Source organism: Alexandromys fortis, unplaced genomic scaffold, assembly GCF_014885135.2.
Source record: "Alexandromys fortis isolate MF-2015 unplaced genomic scaffold, M_Fortis_MF-2015_v1.1 scaffold_64, whole genome shotgun sequence".
Lineage (NCBI taxonomy): Eukaryota > Metazoa > Chordata > Mammalia > Rodentia > Cricetidae > Alexandromys > Alexandromys fortis.
This window is the reverse complement of record NW_026067976.1, coordinates 5,991,308-6,012,448: the sequence shown is the minus strand read 5'-3', so window position 1 is coordinate 6,012,448 and position 21,141 is coordinate 5,991,308. Positions and strand designations below refer to the sequence as shown.

The 21,141-nt window shown below is 39.6% G+C and overlaps 1 protein-coding gene across 1 annotated transcript in view; it reads left to right on the top strand.

The window, feature by feature from the left end:
* Ccdc171 (coiled-coil domain containing 171) overlaps nt 1–21,141 on the top strand; it is a 329,914-nt gene that overhangs the window by 246,277 nt on the left and 62,496 nt on the right. Inside the window, exon 24 of the mRNA XM_050157438.1 lies at nt 1,170–1,301. Coding sequence (XP_050013395.1) covers nt 1,170–1,301 — 132 coding nt within the window. The remainder of the gene's footprint in view (nt 1–1,169; nt 1,302–21,141) is intronic.

Genomic DNA, 21,141 nt, shown 5'->3' with positions numbered 1-21,141 from the left:
TACACAGGGGTATGGAAGCCAGAGATTGATGTCAGTGTCTTCCATTTTTGGGGATAGGATCTCTCACTGACCCCGGAGCTCTGGATTGTTTGAACCAGATGGTCAGAGAACCCCAGGACCACACCTGTCCCTACCTCCAGCCTATGCCTGGTTTGTACATGGATGCTGGGGAGCTCTTTAACCACTGAGACGTCTCCCTAAATCATATAAGGTAGTTTTATAGTATTTGTTAAATATAGGATAGCAAATAAAAAAAAAAACATTCAAAGACCTACCCAAGGACACCAAAAGGTAGAAAATGTGTCTGTATAATGAAAACTCATCTTACTCAGCTGACTGACTAAAAGAGAACTTTATCTGAAATGCAGACTAGACTGTAGAGTTCATAAGACTCATACTGGGTTTCTTTGTATTAGTTATGTGTGTGCTGGTTTGTCCAGAAGGTGGCAGTGTGATATCAACTGCCTGCGGGGCCTCTGACTTAGAACTCCATCTGGACGTGCCTGTGTCCTTACCTTCCCGGATCCTTAAACTACAGTACAAATGCTACTGATTTGGTTCCAGTTATCTCACTTAGACGTTCTGTGACCAAGCCGGTTTCTATATGTTTATTGTTAAGACTTAAGTTTAATTAAGCCCTACAGTTTTGTAAGTCTGAGAGGGCTAAACAAACATCTCACTTGTGCATTTTTAAGTATCCTTTTGTGTTGAGTGTATTTGTTCTTATCCCAGAGTATGCATAGTGAAGTTTTTCTTTTAAAACCCAGTACCTAGTAACTATTGTGTATAACACACATGATCTAACATCAGCTAAACACGCTTTTAGCAAAGTGATAATAGGGGATTGCAGCTTGCTTTTGATTTTGTTACCCCCCCCTTCTGAGTGGAATGGTGAAAGAATAATTCAAAGCATCTTGATCAGAAGGCTCCTGCGCCTCTTCTCCCTCTTCATTTCAAGCAGAAGGATGCTTTTTCTTCTTAACATTCTCCCCCAGCACTCTGAATTAGAGATTTATTTGCAACGAAAAATCAATTAGTCCTAAATTTATTCATGGATTTCAGGTCCAGCGATCAATGCAAGTCCACTCAGTGGGCTCAAGGGGACCCAGTTCATCCCAGTTAATGTGTCTGAAGGGGAATTACCATTGATGCTGTTTTTTTCCCTTTAGGTCAGAGATCAGATCTCGCTGTCACGGACTGCAGCAAGTAGGAATGACTTCACCCTGCAGCTACCCAAACTACACCTGGAGACCTTTGCAATGGAGGGGCTCAAGGGTGGGCCAGAGGTTGTAGCATGCCAGGTCAGAGTCTAAATAACATTGTTTGCTACTGAAATGTATAGAAAAATAAATTGTACAAATTGGAAGAGAATGAAAGCCTCAAACTATTGTGAATAATTTAGATGAGATGCAAATAAATGTTTTCTATCATATAGTATAAAAACATATTTCTTTAACGCCACAAATGGCCTATTAAAACAATGCAGAAAAGCATGTCACAAAGAAAAGTATGTGCTTATGTCTAAGTGCAATATTAAAGGACCACTTTCCTCTCAGTGGAAGATGGTAAGAGATGAGGCTGCTGTCTTTTCAAGCTGATCGGTATTTGTTGCTTTTGTTGTTTTAAAATAAGTTATTTCACATAAAAATTTTCAGGAGAGATATCTGGAAAAATTCCATGCTAATTCTAAAATGTATCCACCTTTTAATTTCAGAAAAACTTAGAGCCTGACTGTATTTTGCATTAAATAGTTCTTTACATTTTAATATTTAGCTTTATTGAGCATTGCACTACAGTATGCAAACCAGGCCATTTCATTAAAGCTCAAAATATCAATTCTTGAAACCTTGGGTGACTTTAAACTTAATTCAGGAACTTATTGTCAAAATCATTCATTTTCAAATGTTGTGGCTGTCCTGTTCTAGCATGATTGCATTTTTGTGATCATATTCCTTAAGGTTTATATTACATTGTAAGTTGGAAAAGACAAAATTCAGCACATGCTCTATTTTTCCTTTAGAGCCTAAAGCCTTCATTTGGAAATATTTATCAGTATTATGTGAGTTATAGGAAGTCTGATATTACAAAGGAGATTAACAGCTCTCTTGATTGCCCAATATATTTAAAAGCAAAATGGTTTTCTTTTTTAAACTCACTATTAGCATTTAGAAGTTTAGTTTTAATTTTGGACAAATATTGGTTTGTGTGGTCTGTGTTAACTTTTGCATCTAACTGGTTATTAGAGTCCAGTTCATCCTCTGCGAACAAAAATGTTTGTTGCTTCCTTATCTAAAAATATAATTTTATAACTAGGCATAAAACATTTCTACTTTTTATAGGCTTTATCATTATTTAGGAAAAGGTTAAATGTGTGCTTTAAATTTGATTATCAATATTTACAAATTTATTATAGACTTGAATACAATATGAGCTGATTTTTTTTAGTAAATGTAAAATAATTCTGTATTTGTCTGTCTTGATTTGCTCTCACAGGCTTAGTTCTTGTCAAAATTCACAAATAAAGATTTCCCCTGAACTAGATCTTATTGATTTAAAGGAAACTTATTCTAGGAATGCTATTTTGAGGGTAAAACATTAATTATCTATGGTTCTGATACATAGGAATAGCCAAAAAGAAATGCAAGGGATTTATAGTTTAACTCTTCTAACAGTTGTACACGTTACCACATACCAAATGCTCAGGTAAGTTTTTATATGATATCCACAGCACACATTGTGATTTATTAATATTAGGTAGTTAGAAAGTTGGGAAGATAATAAAATTTATGCTGCTGCTGCTGCTGCTGCTGCTGCTGCTGCTGACAGCTTCTGTTCCAGTTCCGTGTCCAGACCTTGTCAAGCCATTCGGTTTTTTAATGTGACTGCAGGACTAGTGGCAGTATCTTCATTTTACAAGTGGGGAACAACAACCATAGCAGGCCGTTCTCCTCAGATCCAAGTCTGGTAGATGGCAGAACAAACTTAAGTCTCAAAGTAGGAGACTGTGAAGCTGAAGTGCCCAGTCTGACACTGAGAGGTTAAACAGCCTGTGTAAGTGATGATAGTAAACCTTGGAAATATATTTTTATTCCATTTATACGATATTAATTATACATTTTGTTGGTTATAGTTTATTGTATATTGTAGACAAATTTGCAGATACAACTTTCCATTCAATAGCCAAATAAAATTTAGAATATACTTTTCAACTTTCTACAGGATAATGTGTGTGTTCATTATAACTACATATTTTTAGGAGTTCAGTATTTAAAACTTTTTAATTGGCACATAGTAACTGTGTGTGTTTATGGAGTACAATATTTTCCTGCGTATGGGCAATATGTAGCAGTAGGTGACAATCAAACGGAGGGAGTTAGGGCACGTCTTCACTTTAGACGTTATTATTGGTGTCTGGAGCGTTCAGGATCCTTTCTTCTATAATTTGGAACTACATAGCAAACGACTCGAAACCACACCCACTGCACTGTGCTGCGGAACTCTGGCACCCGCCCTCTGAGCCTCTCAGCTTTCCCTGAAAGCATCTCATTAACGTCTACACATGAATGAGAACATGGAGCTTTGGGTGTCTGTGCCCAGCTTGCTTCACTGACCGTAATGGTCTTCAAGTTCATCTGTGTCACCAGGACATTAATCCTTTCTACTTATGGGTATTATTATTGCCAAGATATTACTTTATATTGATTAATAATATTCCAACATGTATATGTCTACACTGTTAATCCATTCATATGTTATATACCCTCGGATTGACTCCATGTCTTTACTTGTGAATACTGCTAGGGAAGAGTGAGAATACAGGTATGTTTTTCAGGTACTAATGTGGAAGTGCTTTTATTTTCAAAGTGAATTGTACCCATTTTACAGGCCGGTGTTAACAGTGAGTGAGGTAGTGGATGTAGAGTGGCAGGAGGAAGCCCCGAGAGAGTGAGGGAACAATGGGCTCACTCCACTGCTGCCAGGGGTTTATCTGTTCACTTTCAAGGGTGGTAATTCGGGCCCTTTTCTTCATTGTTTCTTCAGAAGCTTAAGTACTTTATCAAGTACAGCACACTTTAACTTCCTGTTTACTTTTCCAGGGAGGTCATACGCTCAGTGAAACCTCTTGTCTAAGTGCCTATGGCAAGTTTAAAACTGTGTTTTAATATTCCAATTAATAGCCTTTCAAGCTGTCACTGTAATGCCAAGAAAAATTAAACTGCCCAGACCAAAGCTTTAACTAAAATGGCCAGTGTGACTACAGAGGACTTGGTAATGAAAGGCATGCTGCTCAGACTATGTAAAGATAGTACCTGACTTTTATCTTACACCCAAAGTATGTTTTTAAAGTAATTTTGATCTGTAATGCTGTTAATATCTAGCAAATATTGACAAGTGACCAATAAATATTTGTATTCATTACCATTCAGTGATAAGAAGCAGCTCGGCAGTAAACACTCAGTAGCCCACTCGTGAGAGTTTGCCGTGTGCAGCAGACCCTCCAGGCCTGCTCAGAGTCTGCGATTCAGTTTCACTTCTACTACTCTGTCCTAGCCTGATGCCCAGAAGCAGTCGGTTCTGTTTTACAAAGGACTAAACTATCCACTGAGATGATGTAAGATATCAACAGACCAGACATCTAATGACTGGGGTAACCAGGGCATTCTGCTCTTAACCGTGGCCCTTTACTTTCTGCAAAGCATGGGTCACTGGATTGTGTTTGTATTTTAAGATGACAAAGAGAGAGAAAGAATGAAACTAGGGTTTTTCTATAAAACACAATTTCATTCAGGTAGAAAATAGAAATCCAGAAGAGGATTAGCTAAATATGGCTTGTCTATTTTAGCCTCTTCTCCAAACACAAGAGCAGCAGCTCCCAGCTCAACACTGACGGACGGTTAAATGGGCTCATCCAGTCCAACTACAGGGTAGGAACAGATACGCTGTAAATGCTGAGATTTTGTCAGAGCTCCACATGCATGACAGCTTCCAGAGGTCGTGAACAGCCTTGTTCCTGACTGCAGCCCGGGAGCTCTGAGCAGAGGGGGCTCAAGTACACATGGGTGAAGGATTTCAAAAGCCACACTAGGCTTTTGTCGCAGCTGGGCATGCGTCTCTGAGAATCTTCCAATCTGTTGAGTCAAAGTGCTTTAAGACTTGGTGCGTAATAAACTATACCTCTGGAAACATAGTATATTTTATAAATATGTGTTTAAGAGAACTTCATTAGAGAGCCTTCATTTGAAACCACTTACTTACAAAGACTTTAAACAACACAGGCTTTCCTGTGGATGGAGTGAGCCTTGCTCACTGTTTTTGTTCTATGCTCTAATCATGACTTTTGGGGTACCATCATTTTTACATTTATAGTCGTTATTAGATCTATCCATTTCTTTGAGCTATTTTTGTATTGCTATTGATAAGTTATAAATAATATTCCGGAGGAAATATTTAACTTTTTATTTGAAAAAGGGTGAAGTAAATAGTATCCGTACCTAAACCGTCTGAGAATAAAAGCACCAGCAATCATCTGTAGCAGACTTTTCCACATGCTTTCTTGGAACACGTAGTGCTGCAGCCTTCTAATTGCTCTGCCAGAATCTTCTACATTTTTGGCATTCTTAGAAATTAAGAGATGTTAGACAGTTTCATTTATAAGACTGTACTATCTTGATATTTTCCTCGTCATGTCATCCCATCTGCATACATGAATTTTCAGAGAACTATTATCTTTTTAAACATGAAAACGAGCCACTTGGAGTGAAAATCTTGTTAAATATAACAAGCATTACTTTTTAAAGTAAAAGTATATCTGATTAAAAATGTTATTACTCTGGCTCATTAGTTTTATAACATACAGTGTATTATTATGACAGTATTGTCTTCCTTGGTATATGGTGACATTTGTCTCAAAAATGTAACTTGTCGGAAAAATTGCTAACATTAAAAATTGGATATTTTTAAAAGATATGAAAGCTGTACATAATCGACAAAAAAATCATACCCCAGTGAGTCTTAAAGGAAATTAAGATAATCTAAAATTTGGCATCCAGACAGCCAGAGCTAACCTTTGCATATCTTTCTTGTTATTTTTAGTCGTAACTACAAGCTCATAAGCAAGTATTATTTATTTATAATGTATTTCCATATTTAAATAATAACTAGGCCATACATACTGTTTTGTTAAGTATTGTCTTTAACCCAGTAATACATGGTTATCTTTTGGGGGGGTGTATCAGTTTTATAGGATAACATGCTACCCTTTCTCCTTTAGTTTCCTTGTTTTATTTCAAATGATGTGTCATGATAAGGTGTTTTTCTTTAACTCCATTGATGAAATGTCGTCTTGGACACTGATAGCCAGAAACTGTCTGGTAAAAGCTGCTAAGTTTGTGCTTTAAGAAATATTTAATGCATGCGATATTTCACATCTCACTGTATGTGTTGTTGTTTGGGTCAGAAGTGTGACCACCCCCACCCCATCGGGACCTTTCATCTCTTCTGGAAGGAAGAGAAGTGACACATGACGGTAGAGAATGGAACTGCAGAAGCTTCTGCGGCAGTTCTGCACTCTCCCAGGCCCATGCTTGCTGTGCATGCGCACACTGAATTGTGTCGTCCGTGGCAACAGTGGGGTATCAGTGACCTGAGCTAACACTAAACTAACTCTTAAATGGGTATGATTTACAAAGTAATCTTTCTAATTTTTCAATTTTATTTTTTTAAGCAAGACATACTTAGGAAGGAAGTAAAGCCTTGGTAGAGTCGGTATTAAAGGGAATTTGAAGAGGCTGTGTGCCTCCGCTGTGGAGCTGACTCAAGCCTTCCTTCTGAACACAGGTTGCAGGTAGCAGGGATTTTCATTTGTATACCTACTGTGGAAAGAATAAACATGGAGTATCATTCTCTGGGTGCCAACAGTGCAACTGGGCTTTGGTCCCACAGTCACCATTTCCCAGAGCTCTTAGCGCATCCCTCTTCCAGCACATCAGTGTTTTCTTCTGTGAAATGGAGTCCCATGGTGCATTTTGGGATGACTGTGAGGAGCATATGGCACATTTGAAATAGTTTTTCTTAATATTTGGTTCATGTTCCTGGGTCAGGTATAAGATGCATTGGTATCTAGCTATTATTAAGATGCTCTTGCCAGATGTAAGCAAACAAACCAGACTCTGCAGAAGCTGGAAGCTGTGAGGCTGCAGGTTTCTGTTCATCACCGAATGTGCTAAAACATCATGTTAATTAGGACGGTAGCTTCTTAACAGATGACATTTGGAAAGGATAAAATTGTTGCATTTCTAAGGAGGAAGGCATCAAGGTATTAACAACGGGGCTGATGTCCATCAGCATCCCCGAGCATCCACTCCCACCTCTGGAAGGGCGATGGAGCTGTCTTGCTTTGGCTCACAGGATGGGCGAAGGTCAATGAGACGATGTGCATGTGAAGGTGTTTTCCACATCAGGAAGGGCTGTGTGAGCAGTGGCTTTGTTGGAGTGGGCTGTGAAGATCAGGAATAGTGACCTAAGTGCATTGAGGAATATTTTAGTGATTTGACTCTTACCAGTTTTTGATGGAGGATGTGTACATCTGCCTTCAGAAGAATAAAATGCCAAGAATTGCAGTGTTTCGTTCCAGTGCACTTTAAAATCATTGCCAAGATGTAGGTGGAGGATGCTCACCATACACTTCTGTCTTAATTAGGAGCTTTTCAGCCATTATTACTCTTTTTGTATTTTCCTTTAAACCCCTTTTGTTACTGTGATTGCATTATTTACATTTTTTGTTTGGACTTCACATTCCAACTCTGTGGAAGTATGGTGATATTTGTCTATGTGTAAAATATTTGATAGGCACTTATCAAAAAAGAAAAGTGACAAAACAAAGAGTACAGATTTTTTTTTTATGTTACACTTTTCAGTTGTAGGCGGCCCCAGTAGAAAAAGTGATGTAGGATGCAATTATTGTCATTAATGCAAAAAGGCAAAAGCTAAATCCTAAACTTGATCTCTCCTCTCTTTTCTCATTTTTGAAGCCAGTTTTAAGCACAAGCGTAACCTTGCTAGCTATCACCTTTTGTGGCTTATTATTAAGAGACTGGAGCCTGTGAGCACTTGAACTTTCAAGTGCTACAGCCAGAATTGCTATTCATGTTATCTTCCTGTTTGATGGACTGCCTAGGTGAAGACCTGAGCGGGAAGGGTTATCTGCAAATTGAGTGAGTTTATTATGGCTTAGTGATTTGCTGATTGATTTCATTTGCTGTCAGTTAAGGCTCTTTTAATGTCAGTTTTCTTTGCATAATGCCTTGAAATAAAGACTGATGAAGTTCTTCAGATTGATGGCGCTTATATAAACTGACCCTGATTTGCCCTATTCTCCATGACAATTTAAATGACAGTAGTTAGAGGAAAATACAGCAATGAATATGCAACTTAAGGATTAAGGGAGCTGCAGTAAATCATTCGGCGCAAAACTCCATACAAAAGTCATTTCCTTCGTGATTCCACAGATGCCTTACGTTTCCTGAAGTAGGTTAGCACTCAAATATATTTTAACATGTTATTGTGTATATGTATGTATTTGAATTGAAGAGGAAAACTTATGTGGTCCTGAGTCTTCTCATATTGGTAAATCTTCTCTTTACTTGCTAAACGTGGAGTTGCCAGAATCATAGCTTAAATATTTATTTTGAATTCATACATGCAAAAGAATAAATTTAGAGCTGAGAGCTCAGCTGAGACCCCAAGTTTGATCTTTCCCACATAAAACAGTTGGGCTTCGATATACATACTTTTTTTATTAATTATTTTTTTCATTTATTTTACATACTTATACTGACCACAGTTTCCTCTCCCACCTCCTCTCCTCCTGTTCCCTCTACCCTAGCATTCCACCTACCCCCTCCTCATCCTTTCCTCCTATGTCTCCATTCAGAAAGGGTCAGACCTGCTATGGGCATAACCACATCAAGTTGGGACAGGACCAAGCTCCTCCCCCTGGCATGTAGGCTGGACAAGGCATCCCAACAACTTGTAATTATAGCACTGGGAGACAGAAGCAAATGGATCCCCGAGCCTCCACATGCTTAAGCACAAATACAAACATGTAAAAAGAATAAAGAATAAAATGGACCTTTATCTTATGCCATAAGCAAAACCAACTCAAAATGTTTTCGTACATTCAACTTTAAAACTCCTAGAAGAAAAGTTGTAGTAAAAAAGGAGTAAAGCTCTTTGATATTAGTTCAGGTAGTTACGCTTTGAGGATGTACCAAAATCATAGACAACAACAGTAAAAATAAATACATGGGACTTTATTAAAGAAAAAGATTCCTAGGGGCTGGAGAGATGATGCGATGGTTAAGAGCATTTACTGCTCTTGAAGAGGACCTGAGTTCAGTTCCCAGCACCCACATGGCAACTCACAGCTGCCTGTAACTCCAGTTACAGGGGATCTGAATCCCCTTTCTGACCTTCACAGGCACACACCTGGCGCACATACATGCATGCATGCATCCATAGTTGCATCTAAACACTCATATATATATATGAGTGTTCCATATATATATATATATATATATATATATGGAATAAATCTTTAAAAAATTGCTCTTTGATGTATTTTAATCATATCTACTCTCATCTCTTCCATCCACCCCTGCACACAGTTGTTATATAACTAACATGTGGCTGATTCCTGAGACAGTTGTTTCTTCTACAGCCTTCTTGTGTCTGTCTCTGTGCTGTGATGAATACTTGAAATGATTTTCAATGAGAGCAGGTGTATTTTGGGTAGCTTTTGGTAGATTGCTTGCCTAGCAAGTACAAAGCTTCAAGTTCTGTATCTAGTACCATATAAATCTGGTTGGGTGGCACAGGCACCCAGGAGTTGGACACAGGAGAATTAGCGGTTTGAGGTCATCTTTGGCTACTTATTGTGTTCAAGGCCAGCTAGAGATACACGAGACCCTGTTTCAAAAATTTTGTCTCTCTTTTAGTGGTAAGATTCTTCATTATGTTCAGGTATTGTAGCCCGGATTCATCCATCATAAAGCATTCCGTTAGGTATATCACCTAAATGTGTTTAGAATCCATTAGTCATAGTTGTTTAGAACTAGCATCTTTCACTAGAGGTTGTAACACTCTGAAAGTGAAATTCTAACATTTCTTGTATTTATTAGCTAGACTTCTTCTAGGGAGGACTTTGTCCCCTCATCTTTCTTGTTACCCTGAGATGACACAAATACTGAATTATAAAATAAATAAATTTTTAAAAAATTTCTGCAAAGAAAACCTATCATCAAAATGAAAAGGCAATGTGTGCAATGGGAAAGAAATTTACAAACCTGTATATGATAAGATATTAATGTTCAAAATACACAAGAAACTCATAGAATTGTGTAGCGAAAACCTGGTGACCCAATTAATAATGTCCAAAAAACCCTGAATGGACATTTTCCCAGAGAACACATGCTGTGGCTAATAAATGTATGAAAACTTGTTCAGTGTCACTAATCAGGGGATTAATAAAAACAGCACCACAATGACCTATTCCTTACAACTTTCAAGATGACTATTATCAACAAGCCAAAATTGATTAGGAATAGAAGGAACACATGTCAACAGAATAAAGACAATATGCTATAGCCCAGGAACCAAAATTAAGGAACCCTATTAAGCAAAATGGGGTGTGTGTGTGTGGGACATTGAAGTATTTTATTAAATCAGGAATAAGACAAAAATGTCTAATTTTTACACTTATCCTCAATAGAGTTTGGAAATCTTAGATACATCGATAGGACAAGAGATGGAAACAGAGATGCAGATAGGAAAGGAAGATATCGAAGAATTGTAGTCATGAGGAAACAGGCCCCAGACATTGGGTGGTGAGTTGTGAAATGCAAGCCAAGCTCATGGGAAAAGCCAGGCATGGCAACACCCACTTGTAATCCCATTGGTGGAGAAGAAGGAGGGTCCCTGGGGCTAGGTGCACAGTGGGCCTAGCAGTTTCTGCCTCAAATCTGTTCATTTGAAGTGACACAAGGCTGAACTCTGGATTCACCAGGTGTATGCACACACATATTCATTTAATTTAAAAGTAAAAATAAAAATATTTCTAATAACTTGTTTTCTTAATAACTTCCTTTAAAAATAACAGCACTCACACTTGAAGAACTAAACAGTACTAGACAGTGAATCCTCTTAGTTTTAGACAGTGGGAATTGGGTATGAATAAGTCTGGGCCAAAGTTTAGATGACTCATGCCCTCGACCTGTCGCCCACCGTTCCTTGTCCTCTGTCCCACCCCCAGGGTCTGAGCTGGAGTACAGGGCAGGAAAACACACTGCTCAGCTCCAAAGTGAGGTAGATGAGGTGGCTGTGGAGACTTGTAGAATGTGCTTCTTGCTGCACCCCATGCCTTTTTGGGGACTCACTTGAACTTGCCCCTTCTAGTCACTGGGGAAAGAAAGGCACTTTTGTGGGAAGCAGGTGCCCTGTAGCTCACGCTCTTCCTTAACAAGTGATCATCCTGTCTTAGTCTCCCAAATCTGGGATTTTAGGCACGTAACCCAGGCTGTTTTGAAGGAATACTCCTTTAATTTGAGTGGTTGTATTAGTACATTAGTTAGCAATTAGGCACATTTCTTTATATATATTTGCTATTTATTTTGAGTAGCATTAAAAATGTTTTTCACTAAAAAAATGTTTTTCACTTATTCTGTACAGTGTGTCTTGATCATATTTTTTCCTCTCCAGCTCCTCCCACATTCTCCCTCACCTCCCTACCACCCATCATCACATTCTCATCCTATGTTTCTGGGTCACTCGTAGTCCTTGTTAAAAAAAGAAAACAGCACACCACATCCGGTTTGTGTCGCCCAACTGCTACTGGGCCCTGTGTCCGCACCTGAGTGTGGCTGATAGACCAGGGGTCACGCTGTTGAAGAATACTGACTTTCCATCTCTCATCAACAATCAGATGCTGACAGTTCCTCATTTAGGGGTGGGGCTTCATGCCCAGCTTCCCTACTCTCCTCTGTGCTGGGATTTCTGTCTGGCTTGAGCTTGGCCTTGTGCATGCTGTCACAGCCACTGTGTATTCATAAATGCATTTACCCTATTGTGCCTGGAAGGCACTATTTCTTTGAAGTCATCTACTACCTCTGGCTTGTAACAATTTTTCTGTCCCTTCTTCCACTTAGATCCCCAAGCCTTGAGGGGAGGGGTATCTATTTAGGACCGTGTATTCTGATATTTCTTCTTCTTTTTTTTTGGCATATTGATCAATGTGGGATTCTGTGTTAACTACCCTCTATTGCAAGAAGAGGCTTCTTTGATGAGTGTTGAGTGTTCACTAATCTATGAATTTAACAGTAAGTTATTAGGAGTCATTACTATGTTCATTTAGCAGAATAACAGTAGTAAGTTTTCCCCCTAGAGCCTTTGACTTATTTATCCAACAGGCTCATGGGCACATTGATGGTGTTAGATTGCAAGCCTTAAATGCAGTAAAAAAGTTATTGGTCACACCCGTAACATTTGTGCCACTATTGCACTAGTGACTATATCTTACCAAACCAAATTCATAGCTGGGTGAGACTGATGATTGTTTTTTCTCCTCTGGTAGTGTTCATAGCACCTTCCAGACAATAAAAGCTTAGACAATATGGATGAAACTTCCAATTCAGTACAAGCCAGATTTATCCATGTTCTGAGACTCACTTATAAGTAGAAGAGAGTGTATGGAAAGAGATAAGTAACATTAAAGGCCTTTTCAACAAGCCTCATGGAAACTGCTGTAGAATTTGTGTGTATGTGTGTGTTTGCGCACACGTGTGCACTCATGTATGTGTGCAGTTTCAGTGGACTTACCATTTAAAGGGGAGGGGACAATCACCCAACTATATGACACATGCTACCAAAAGGTCTCTGTACCAGAAATGGGTTACCTCTTTTTGAGTTGCTGGCCAAGGGGGCCCCATAGACCTCTCAAATATTATAAGCTTTTGACAGTATTATTGGTTACAGTCCAGAACTTGATGGTAAGACCATATTTGTTGATATATAGCAAACACATTTAAAACTATATAAATATTATACCAGATATTTAATCATGAATTATGAAATGGTTTATTGCAATTTCTCTTAGTATGTGAATTTGCATATACTCCACCGAAACATATTCCTGTAAGATGATTGTGTATATCAAGTCCAGATGATATATTTTGTTTTAAGAGAAGACTTATTTTCATCACTCAGGCCTACAATCTCACATTAAAAATTATAAATGTCAGATACTCTCAAAACTATATAGGCAAAATATCTGAATAATTACACTGCATAAAATGTGATGATAAAGATTCTTGAATTAGTCCTTTTCAGATTTTACTCCAAACCTAATGCTGGCCAGGTGGCCAAGCTTTGATTGAGAATGTGCCCTATCTCCTGATGATGACATTATTTACTATGTGGTGTATTTTCATGTTCCCAAACTCTGAGAAGTCTTGAATGATGGAGTACACTGGCTGTAAGGACTTTGGATGAGGAATCATAGGAAGGGAACTTGGGCTCCAAAACAGACCCCACTGAACTACAGTGGTTTTGTTGATGACTTAAACTCTTCCATCCCGTGCGTCATGCGCTTACGTGGGATTTCCCACCAGTCTTACTGTGTTTTTCGTTCACAGTGTACAGAAAGCAAATGTGTTGCTTTAGTTGGGAATCAGAAATACCTTAAGACCAATATATCCTCATACCAAAATGGTCATGTATTAATTTATTTCTAAATAGCTAAAAGAAAGAATTTTGAAGTTTAAAGAAGTCAAGGTAAGGGGTTTCTTTCAGACCTTGGATGACTCAAAGGTAGCTGCATCAGTGAAAAGCCCACCCCAGCATGAATGGCAAATCACAAAAGCTGTATCCTTGAAGGCAACGTGATTGTTTGGAGAGTCCTTCACTCCAGCTGTCAGTGCCTAAATAACCTTGAGGAAGGGCCTATCAAGCCTTGTAAGTTTTAGGAACTTCGTGAGCATTATAAGTTTTATTTACTTCTTGACTCAGTCTCCTCACTTTCTCTAAAGGAGAAGTGTCTATGCTTTCTGGCCTCTTTATTCTATATGTCTGCCTTCACCCCAAACCTTCATGAGCCTCCATCGTTCCATTAACATCCTGCTTCACAGTTAACTCCAGAAACCTTCTCTCATGACTGAGGGAACAGCCTCCCCTCTCCTCTCACATCCTGTTGCTCTCACCCTCCCTGATTGACTTTCCTACAGAGCAATACTCTCTTTGTTACTGTATGTCTCACAAGTGTGCCAGGTTAGCAAGACTTTGGCTGACTAAAGCACTTTATTTTTAGCACCTAGAACATAATGGGTACTCGAAGATTGTATACAGATAGAGATTACCCATGCTGTCACAGAAAACAGGCTGTGTTCAGGTTTGTGTGTGCTTTATTTGGTGTAATCAGGGAGTGTCCTTGTGAGCGAGTCATGTAAATCACCACACACAGGTGTCTGTTACTTAGTAAGAGTGGAAGAACAAGGTATATGATCTCCAAGGAGCAGACTTTTAGTTGTCAAAAGCTTGTGTGGCATTTCTCGTTATCATCACTATGTGTTATGATTTTGACATTGGAACAGGTTTAACTACCTGAATTCCAGATCACACCATTACAGTGGAACAAAACTTCTCTTACATACTTTTTTTTTTTTTTTGAGACAGAGTTTCTCTGTAGCTTTGGAACCTGTCCTGGAGCTAGCTCTTGTAGATCAGGCTGGCCTCATACTCACAGAGGTTCACCTGCCTCTGCCTCCTGAGTGCTGGGATTAAAGGCGTGCGCCACCACCACCTGGTTCTCTTACATACTTTACACGGTGTGCCTTATTCATATGCTGGTGAAATCCCAAACAACTTTCATAATCTCCATTGTAAAATGCCTGATTCTGTCAAAGTGTGGCAGTTCCTTAAAAATGGTGACTATAGTAATTTCAAGAGCTAACATAATAAAGTTAGGTTTCTTCATTATACATTGCAATTCTGTGTCACCCACTAGCTACACCATTCTCAACGTATCACATTCTATTAGCAACACATTAATAAGCTCACTGGCAACATATACCTTACCTATATAATTAGCATTTTGTAGATACCTAAAGTTTAAAGTTCCCAAAGCAAGGTAATTTATTATGATTGTTGTGTTGCAGCTGTAGCTCCTATTGATCTGGTAGAATCTTCTGAGAAACAAACTACTCTGAATTTTTCCAAGATTATTATGTTTTTCATTGCTTCGTGTCTATATGCAATGGTTTCCAGTAGGAACTTTACCCCCAGTCTTCAGTTATTCTTCAGTTCCTCTCTGTACTCATGTAGGAATTCAACATGTGTATTCTTTTCTATATGTCATTATCCCTTTAGTTCTCCCTTTTGTTAACCTCCAACATAATAAGAGCAGTAATCACCATCAGTCTAGCATCTGCACTTAGCCTTAAAATTGGCTTTGATTCGATTCTGATTGAAAATAACATATTTGAAAAGGGGTTGGTTTTATTTTTGGCACATTTAAGTTGTATATGCCATGGTTGAGTAGAAGCCAAAAAAAAATTAGGGTCTAAACAAGATAAAAAGAAAACATCGTTCTAGAAAAAAAATCTGCTGTGAAAGTATTCTGCAACTCTGCTGAACATGGTTCCCACGAGGCCCTTCTCAGACCTGAAGAGCTACTGTATTTACATCCTTCAAAGAGGTGCCAGTAGAAAGCTTGAGTGATGAGATAAGTCAAGCCTGCTGCCATTTCAAATGCCAAAAGAGGAAATGAACTTGGATTCATGATTTACTTTCACATATATGTGAGTATATATGTGTATTTATGTTTGTCCATATGTATATATGTAGAAACTAACCAAAATACAGTTGAAATGATACTAGTTCCATGACTTGTTTGCATGGAGAAGCAATACATTAATTGTTACAAATGTTTCTTGAATGCCTGTCACAGAACAAATGGCATTACCAGGAAAACATCATCTTAAGTTATTTTTTTTCATCTTAAGTTATTTTTAAGTGAAAACTTTATTATAAAGAACTTAAAAATAAACACTGCAAAAGTGAAATTAACCCGAGCCGAAGTCTATATACCTCAATGAACTTTTATATGGCTAGAATAGCCACTCTCTGAAGCTGTGAAACTTCATACTGAATTTATGCTTCCTGTGCACTTAGCCCACCACCCAAAACCCTTTTGTCCATCTTTACTTGCAAGTGTTCATTGCAAAGAGTCATTGTTTTGGTCGAGCCTCTGGTTTCTGCCACACTATTGTGCTGCTTTCTCACCGGGGCTCCTCCTGCATATCCCATTGTTGCCTTGTGTTATCTGTAGGACAGGCCCCTTCATGTGCTTCGGCAGATCATGGATGGGGCGGCTCAGCTTATAACCCTGGTTCTGGGCCTGGGTAGTTGTAGGGTTGGTTAGCCCGCTAGCTCTTCCTTGCCCTCACCACCAGGGTGAGTTCTCCAGCACTGTACAGGATAGTTTATCCCTTGCAGCAGTGAGGGGCAAGGCCAGGTCTCCTGCTTTTATGCCCTCAGGGTTGGCTCTCCTATACTTACAACATAAGGGCCAAATCTACTGTACCCCAGGCGAGGTTGCCCAGTGGTGAGGGGGCTACTCTCCTGAGTCCTGCAGCTGGTGAAGGGCAGGAACATTTCTCCCACTTCTATGACCTCGGGACCAGCTCTCCCACCAGACATAGGTGGCAGGGGCAGGCACGAGGGCATCTCTCCGCTGCTTACAATACCATATGGAAGATGAGAGGTGGGGGCCAGATCTCCCACACTCACTTTCTTGGACTTGTTTACCTGTGCCCCCATTAGTAGAATCAATCTACTGTGCTGCCCAGGTGAGGTGTAGGGCCCACTTTCCGAAGTGTTGCAGCTGGTAAGGAGGAGGGTCAGCTCCCTTGCCCACCACAGGTGGCAGAGGGAAGGGGAGAGGGCATCTTCTCCTCACTCTCACCACTACCTGGAATATGACAGAGGTGTGGCCACCCTATTCCATCCTCACACCCTTAGGGCGAGCTCACCCACACCTCCCTAACAGGATCGCTCTACTTGATGCTGCCCAGGTGAGAAGCAGGGTCCGCTTTCCTGAGTCGGCACCTGGTAAGCTCCATCATCTGTTGCAGGCAGTGAGGGGTAAGGGTGTCGACTCTCCCCATCCATACCCCCACATGGCAGATGCATAGTGGAGACATCTTTCCCATGCTCACAGCTTTGGGGCTGGGGAGGTGCAGGGCCTGTTCTCCCAAGGACTACAGCTGGTGAGAGGCAGGGGAAGCTCACCTGCTCTTGTGACCTCAGGGCCTGCATTCCTACCTGCCTCAGGTATAGAGGAGCGGGGTGTGGGGAGGGCATCTCTCCCCTGTCCATGCCACCATATGGCAAATAAGGGGTTGGACCAGATCTTCCACACTCACTTTCTCGGGTTGGCTCACCCCTGGCTGCCATCAACAAGGTCAGCTCTGCTGTGCTGCCCAGATGTGGTACAGGGCTCACTTTCCTGAGTGTTGCAGCTGATAAAGGGGAGAGTCAACTACCTCACCAGCTAGCTAGAGGTTGTAGGTGTGAGTTGGGGATGCCATCTTTCCCTTGCCTCCATTACTATACTGCAGATGATGGAAGTAGTACCAGCTATGTATTTCTATTTTTGACTCTTTCCAGGTGTCAACAAATTTGATAGTAAGTTACATTACGATCGTGAGACGGTCTTCCTTAGGGATAGTATCATAAATACTGTCTATTTTCAGTGAAAAGTTTTGTTGCAGCAAATAACTATAGATTAGAGTTTAGATGTTTCTTTAGAAAGAATTTATTTTACTATTTATAAAAATATACTTAAAATATCTTACCTCTGTCTAATACTGATACTCCTCAGAAAAATTTAATCTTTGATGATCTAATACTCTAATTTTCCTAATTTGATATAGTTATTGCCATAGCTAACATTTACTTGAGCGTATGTATAGCATTTACTTGTAAGCATCGTATAGGTAATATCTTTTAATGTATTAATTGTCATTTAATTTACATAAATTCTTTAAAACATAGTAATTATTTTGTGGAAAATAATTATATTTAATACATGTACTGTATTTGGCATATTTGTTTTACCTGGTGCCTTTTAGAACATAGAATGAAAGATATTTATAAATTTTGGTGAAGTGTTAGAGGTTTTTGTTTCCCAGTTACTCAACAGTGTGACAAAATGTTCAATTTTAGGATATTTTTCACTGATTTTTCTCTTATCATCAGGGCTCTAGTGATTACATTTTCTCTGACGCTCAGTTTTGAAGTCTGACTGCTACATAATCTGGAGGAAGCACATAATATAGGAAACACTTTCCTTAAAATGAAAACATGGTGTCCTGGCTAGCTTTTTGTCAAGTTGATACAAGTTTCAGTTATCTGGGGAAAAGAACATTTTTTTTTTTTGGTTAATGATTGATATGCAAGGGCCCTGCACACTGAGTGTGGTACCATCCCTGGGCAAGTGGACCTGGATGGTATACGAAGGCAGGCTGAGCAAGCCACAAGAAGGAAGCCAGTAAGCAGCCTTCTTCCACGGCTTCCACTTAGTTTCTGCTCCCAGGTTCCTGCCTTCATCCTCTGTCCTGACATCCCTCAGTTATAGATTATGGCCTGAATTCTGAGATTAACTAAATCCTTTCCTCCCCAAGTAATTTTTGGTCGTGCGGTTTATCACAGCAGTGGAAAGATAACGGAGGGGTATTTTGCATGTTTGGCTTCTCTCATCTTGCTAGTGCCAGTTGTTTCTAAAATAGCTATGCGAACCCCTCTGAGGTACAGACGCTATTGTATCTGCTAAGTGCCTGGGGTGAAGGGTGATGTAGGACACTCAGGTCCTGGGCATGCTGTACGTGGTCTCATGCTCTGTCTTTTCCAAGTGTGAAACAGTGGTGACTCAATATGGAAATAGGGTGTGTAGTGAGAGTGTCAGCTTCAGAGGACTGGTCGGGGGCATGAGATGCTTGTTCCTGATGTGGGATTTCCTCTGTGTGCTGTGAGTACCATTGATAAATAAAGGAACTGCTTTGGGCCTATTGCAGAGCTATAGGGGAACAGAGATAGGTGGGGAAACTAAGCTGAATGCTGGGAGAGAGAAGGCAGAGTCAGAGAGAAGCCATGTAGCCCACCAGAGACTCACACCAGAACTTTAGCTGGTAAGTGACAGCCATGTGGCAATAGACAGGTTAATAGAAATGGGTTAAATTAATATGTAAAAGTTAGCCAATAAGAAGCTAGAGCTAATGGGCCAAGTAGTGTTTTAAATAATATGATTTCTGTGTGATTATTTTGGTTCTGGGTAGCTGGGATGAACAAGCAGCCTCCACCTACAAATTGCCATGCCAGTGTGGTGGGCTAAATTCATGTAAAACCTGAGAGGGCTTGGAAAGGAATTCTTGACACTAAAAAAACAAAGTTTAGCTGCATTTATTTTCCCCAATGGGCTTTGCTTGCTGGTGGCACACTGCGGCTCCATTAAGAGAGCTTTTCTTGATTCAGTGGTAGCAGGGGAAAAAAAGCAACAGTTTTGATATGCTTGCTTTCTGGGCCGTGCTGCAGGCGCCAACTCTGACTCTTTCTGTAGATCCTGCTATGGAGCACTTCAATGGGGTTTGTGGGCCCAGGTGCTTGTATGCCCCCTTGGGAAAGTATCTGAAACCATGCCTGAAGCTCAGTGCTCCCTGCCTGGGCAGGCGGCAGGATTAGGACTGCTAGGAGTGCACAGGCAGGAGAGCATGGCAGATTCCTGCCACCATACACAGAGATATTTCCAGGCAGCGCAATGCTCTGCATGGCAGATTTAGCTATTACTCAGATAAAAAGGGTTTAGGTGTTGCATGCTCATTCTCAGAGTTAAAGTGCCGAGCACAGCTCCTACCTACCAGAGCTGGCAGTAATGGTACCTTCACCATTTTGAAAGTGGAGAAAGGTAGAGCCAGCACCAGAGCTGCTGCAACCAAGCTGCTCACCATTTTTAAAGCTCTTCAAGACAGTAAAGAATTTCAGATACACAATGGGACAGATTCAGATATAAAAGACCTCTACATGAGTTGCAGTGTTAGATAAATGTACATAGGCTTGGGAGAGAGAAGAAAAAGGATACAGACAGTTATAAAAAGAAGTAAATGGTTTAAAAAAACGTAAAATCTTTAAAGAGATAGAGTACAGAGAGTCAGTCATAGATTAAAGGAGTAAAGACAATAAAATAAATATTAAAAAGTAATAGAGAAAGAATAATAAGCCATGTAACAATGGAAAATTCACAGAGAGTCTGGATTGTGTACATTATTGTGTTTTCTTTGAATTTTTTGACTGTGAAGGAGCTCAGTACAGAGAGGCATTTAATTTTATTGGCTGCTAAGCTAAACCAGCATGCATATTATAAAGGTATTTTGACTTCAGAATTTGGGTGTAAGGATATGTTGCTTTGGAAAAGAGGTTATTCTTTTGTTTCCACAGAGGATGAGAACCTGTGGATTCATTCCAGGCTAATATGGTTTGATGCACCAAGATCCCCTGAAAGGTCACCATGAACATCCCCCCAAAATTACATCACCCAATAAACAGCAGGAAAATGTTTAGGCAGAACTATGCCCATATTTCCAAATATTATCTATAACTGTTTTTATTTAAAGGGGAATATGCTATAGAGATTTGCTTTTGTATGGACCTTGCTCTATTGATACAAATTTAAGATCAATTTTGTTATGCTTGTATATGTATTTTTGCACTTGATTAAAGTATTGTGTTTATGTAGCTCACTTACAAATGTAATGTATATCTAAGAAATATAGGTTAATAGATAATCATCTATAACAGTCAAGCTTGTAGTCATGTTGGTTAGATTTTCTAGATGAAAAGATATGTATTTCAGATGGATAGGCATTCTTCAAACCTTTCAAAGACTACAGAGTATGGCATTTAAAATGTTTAAGAATTTAGGACTTTTCATGACAATGAAACACATCTGCTCCTGGTAGCACCAGTCTACTTCAAAAGGAAGATGGACATTGAAGAGGTTCCTTATGGAGTTGGTTAGCCATTTGAGCAAGAAACTGCTCT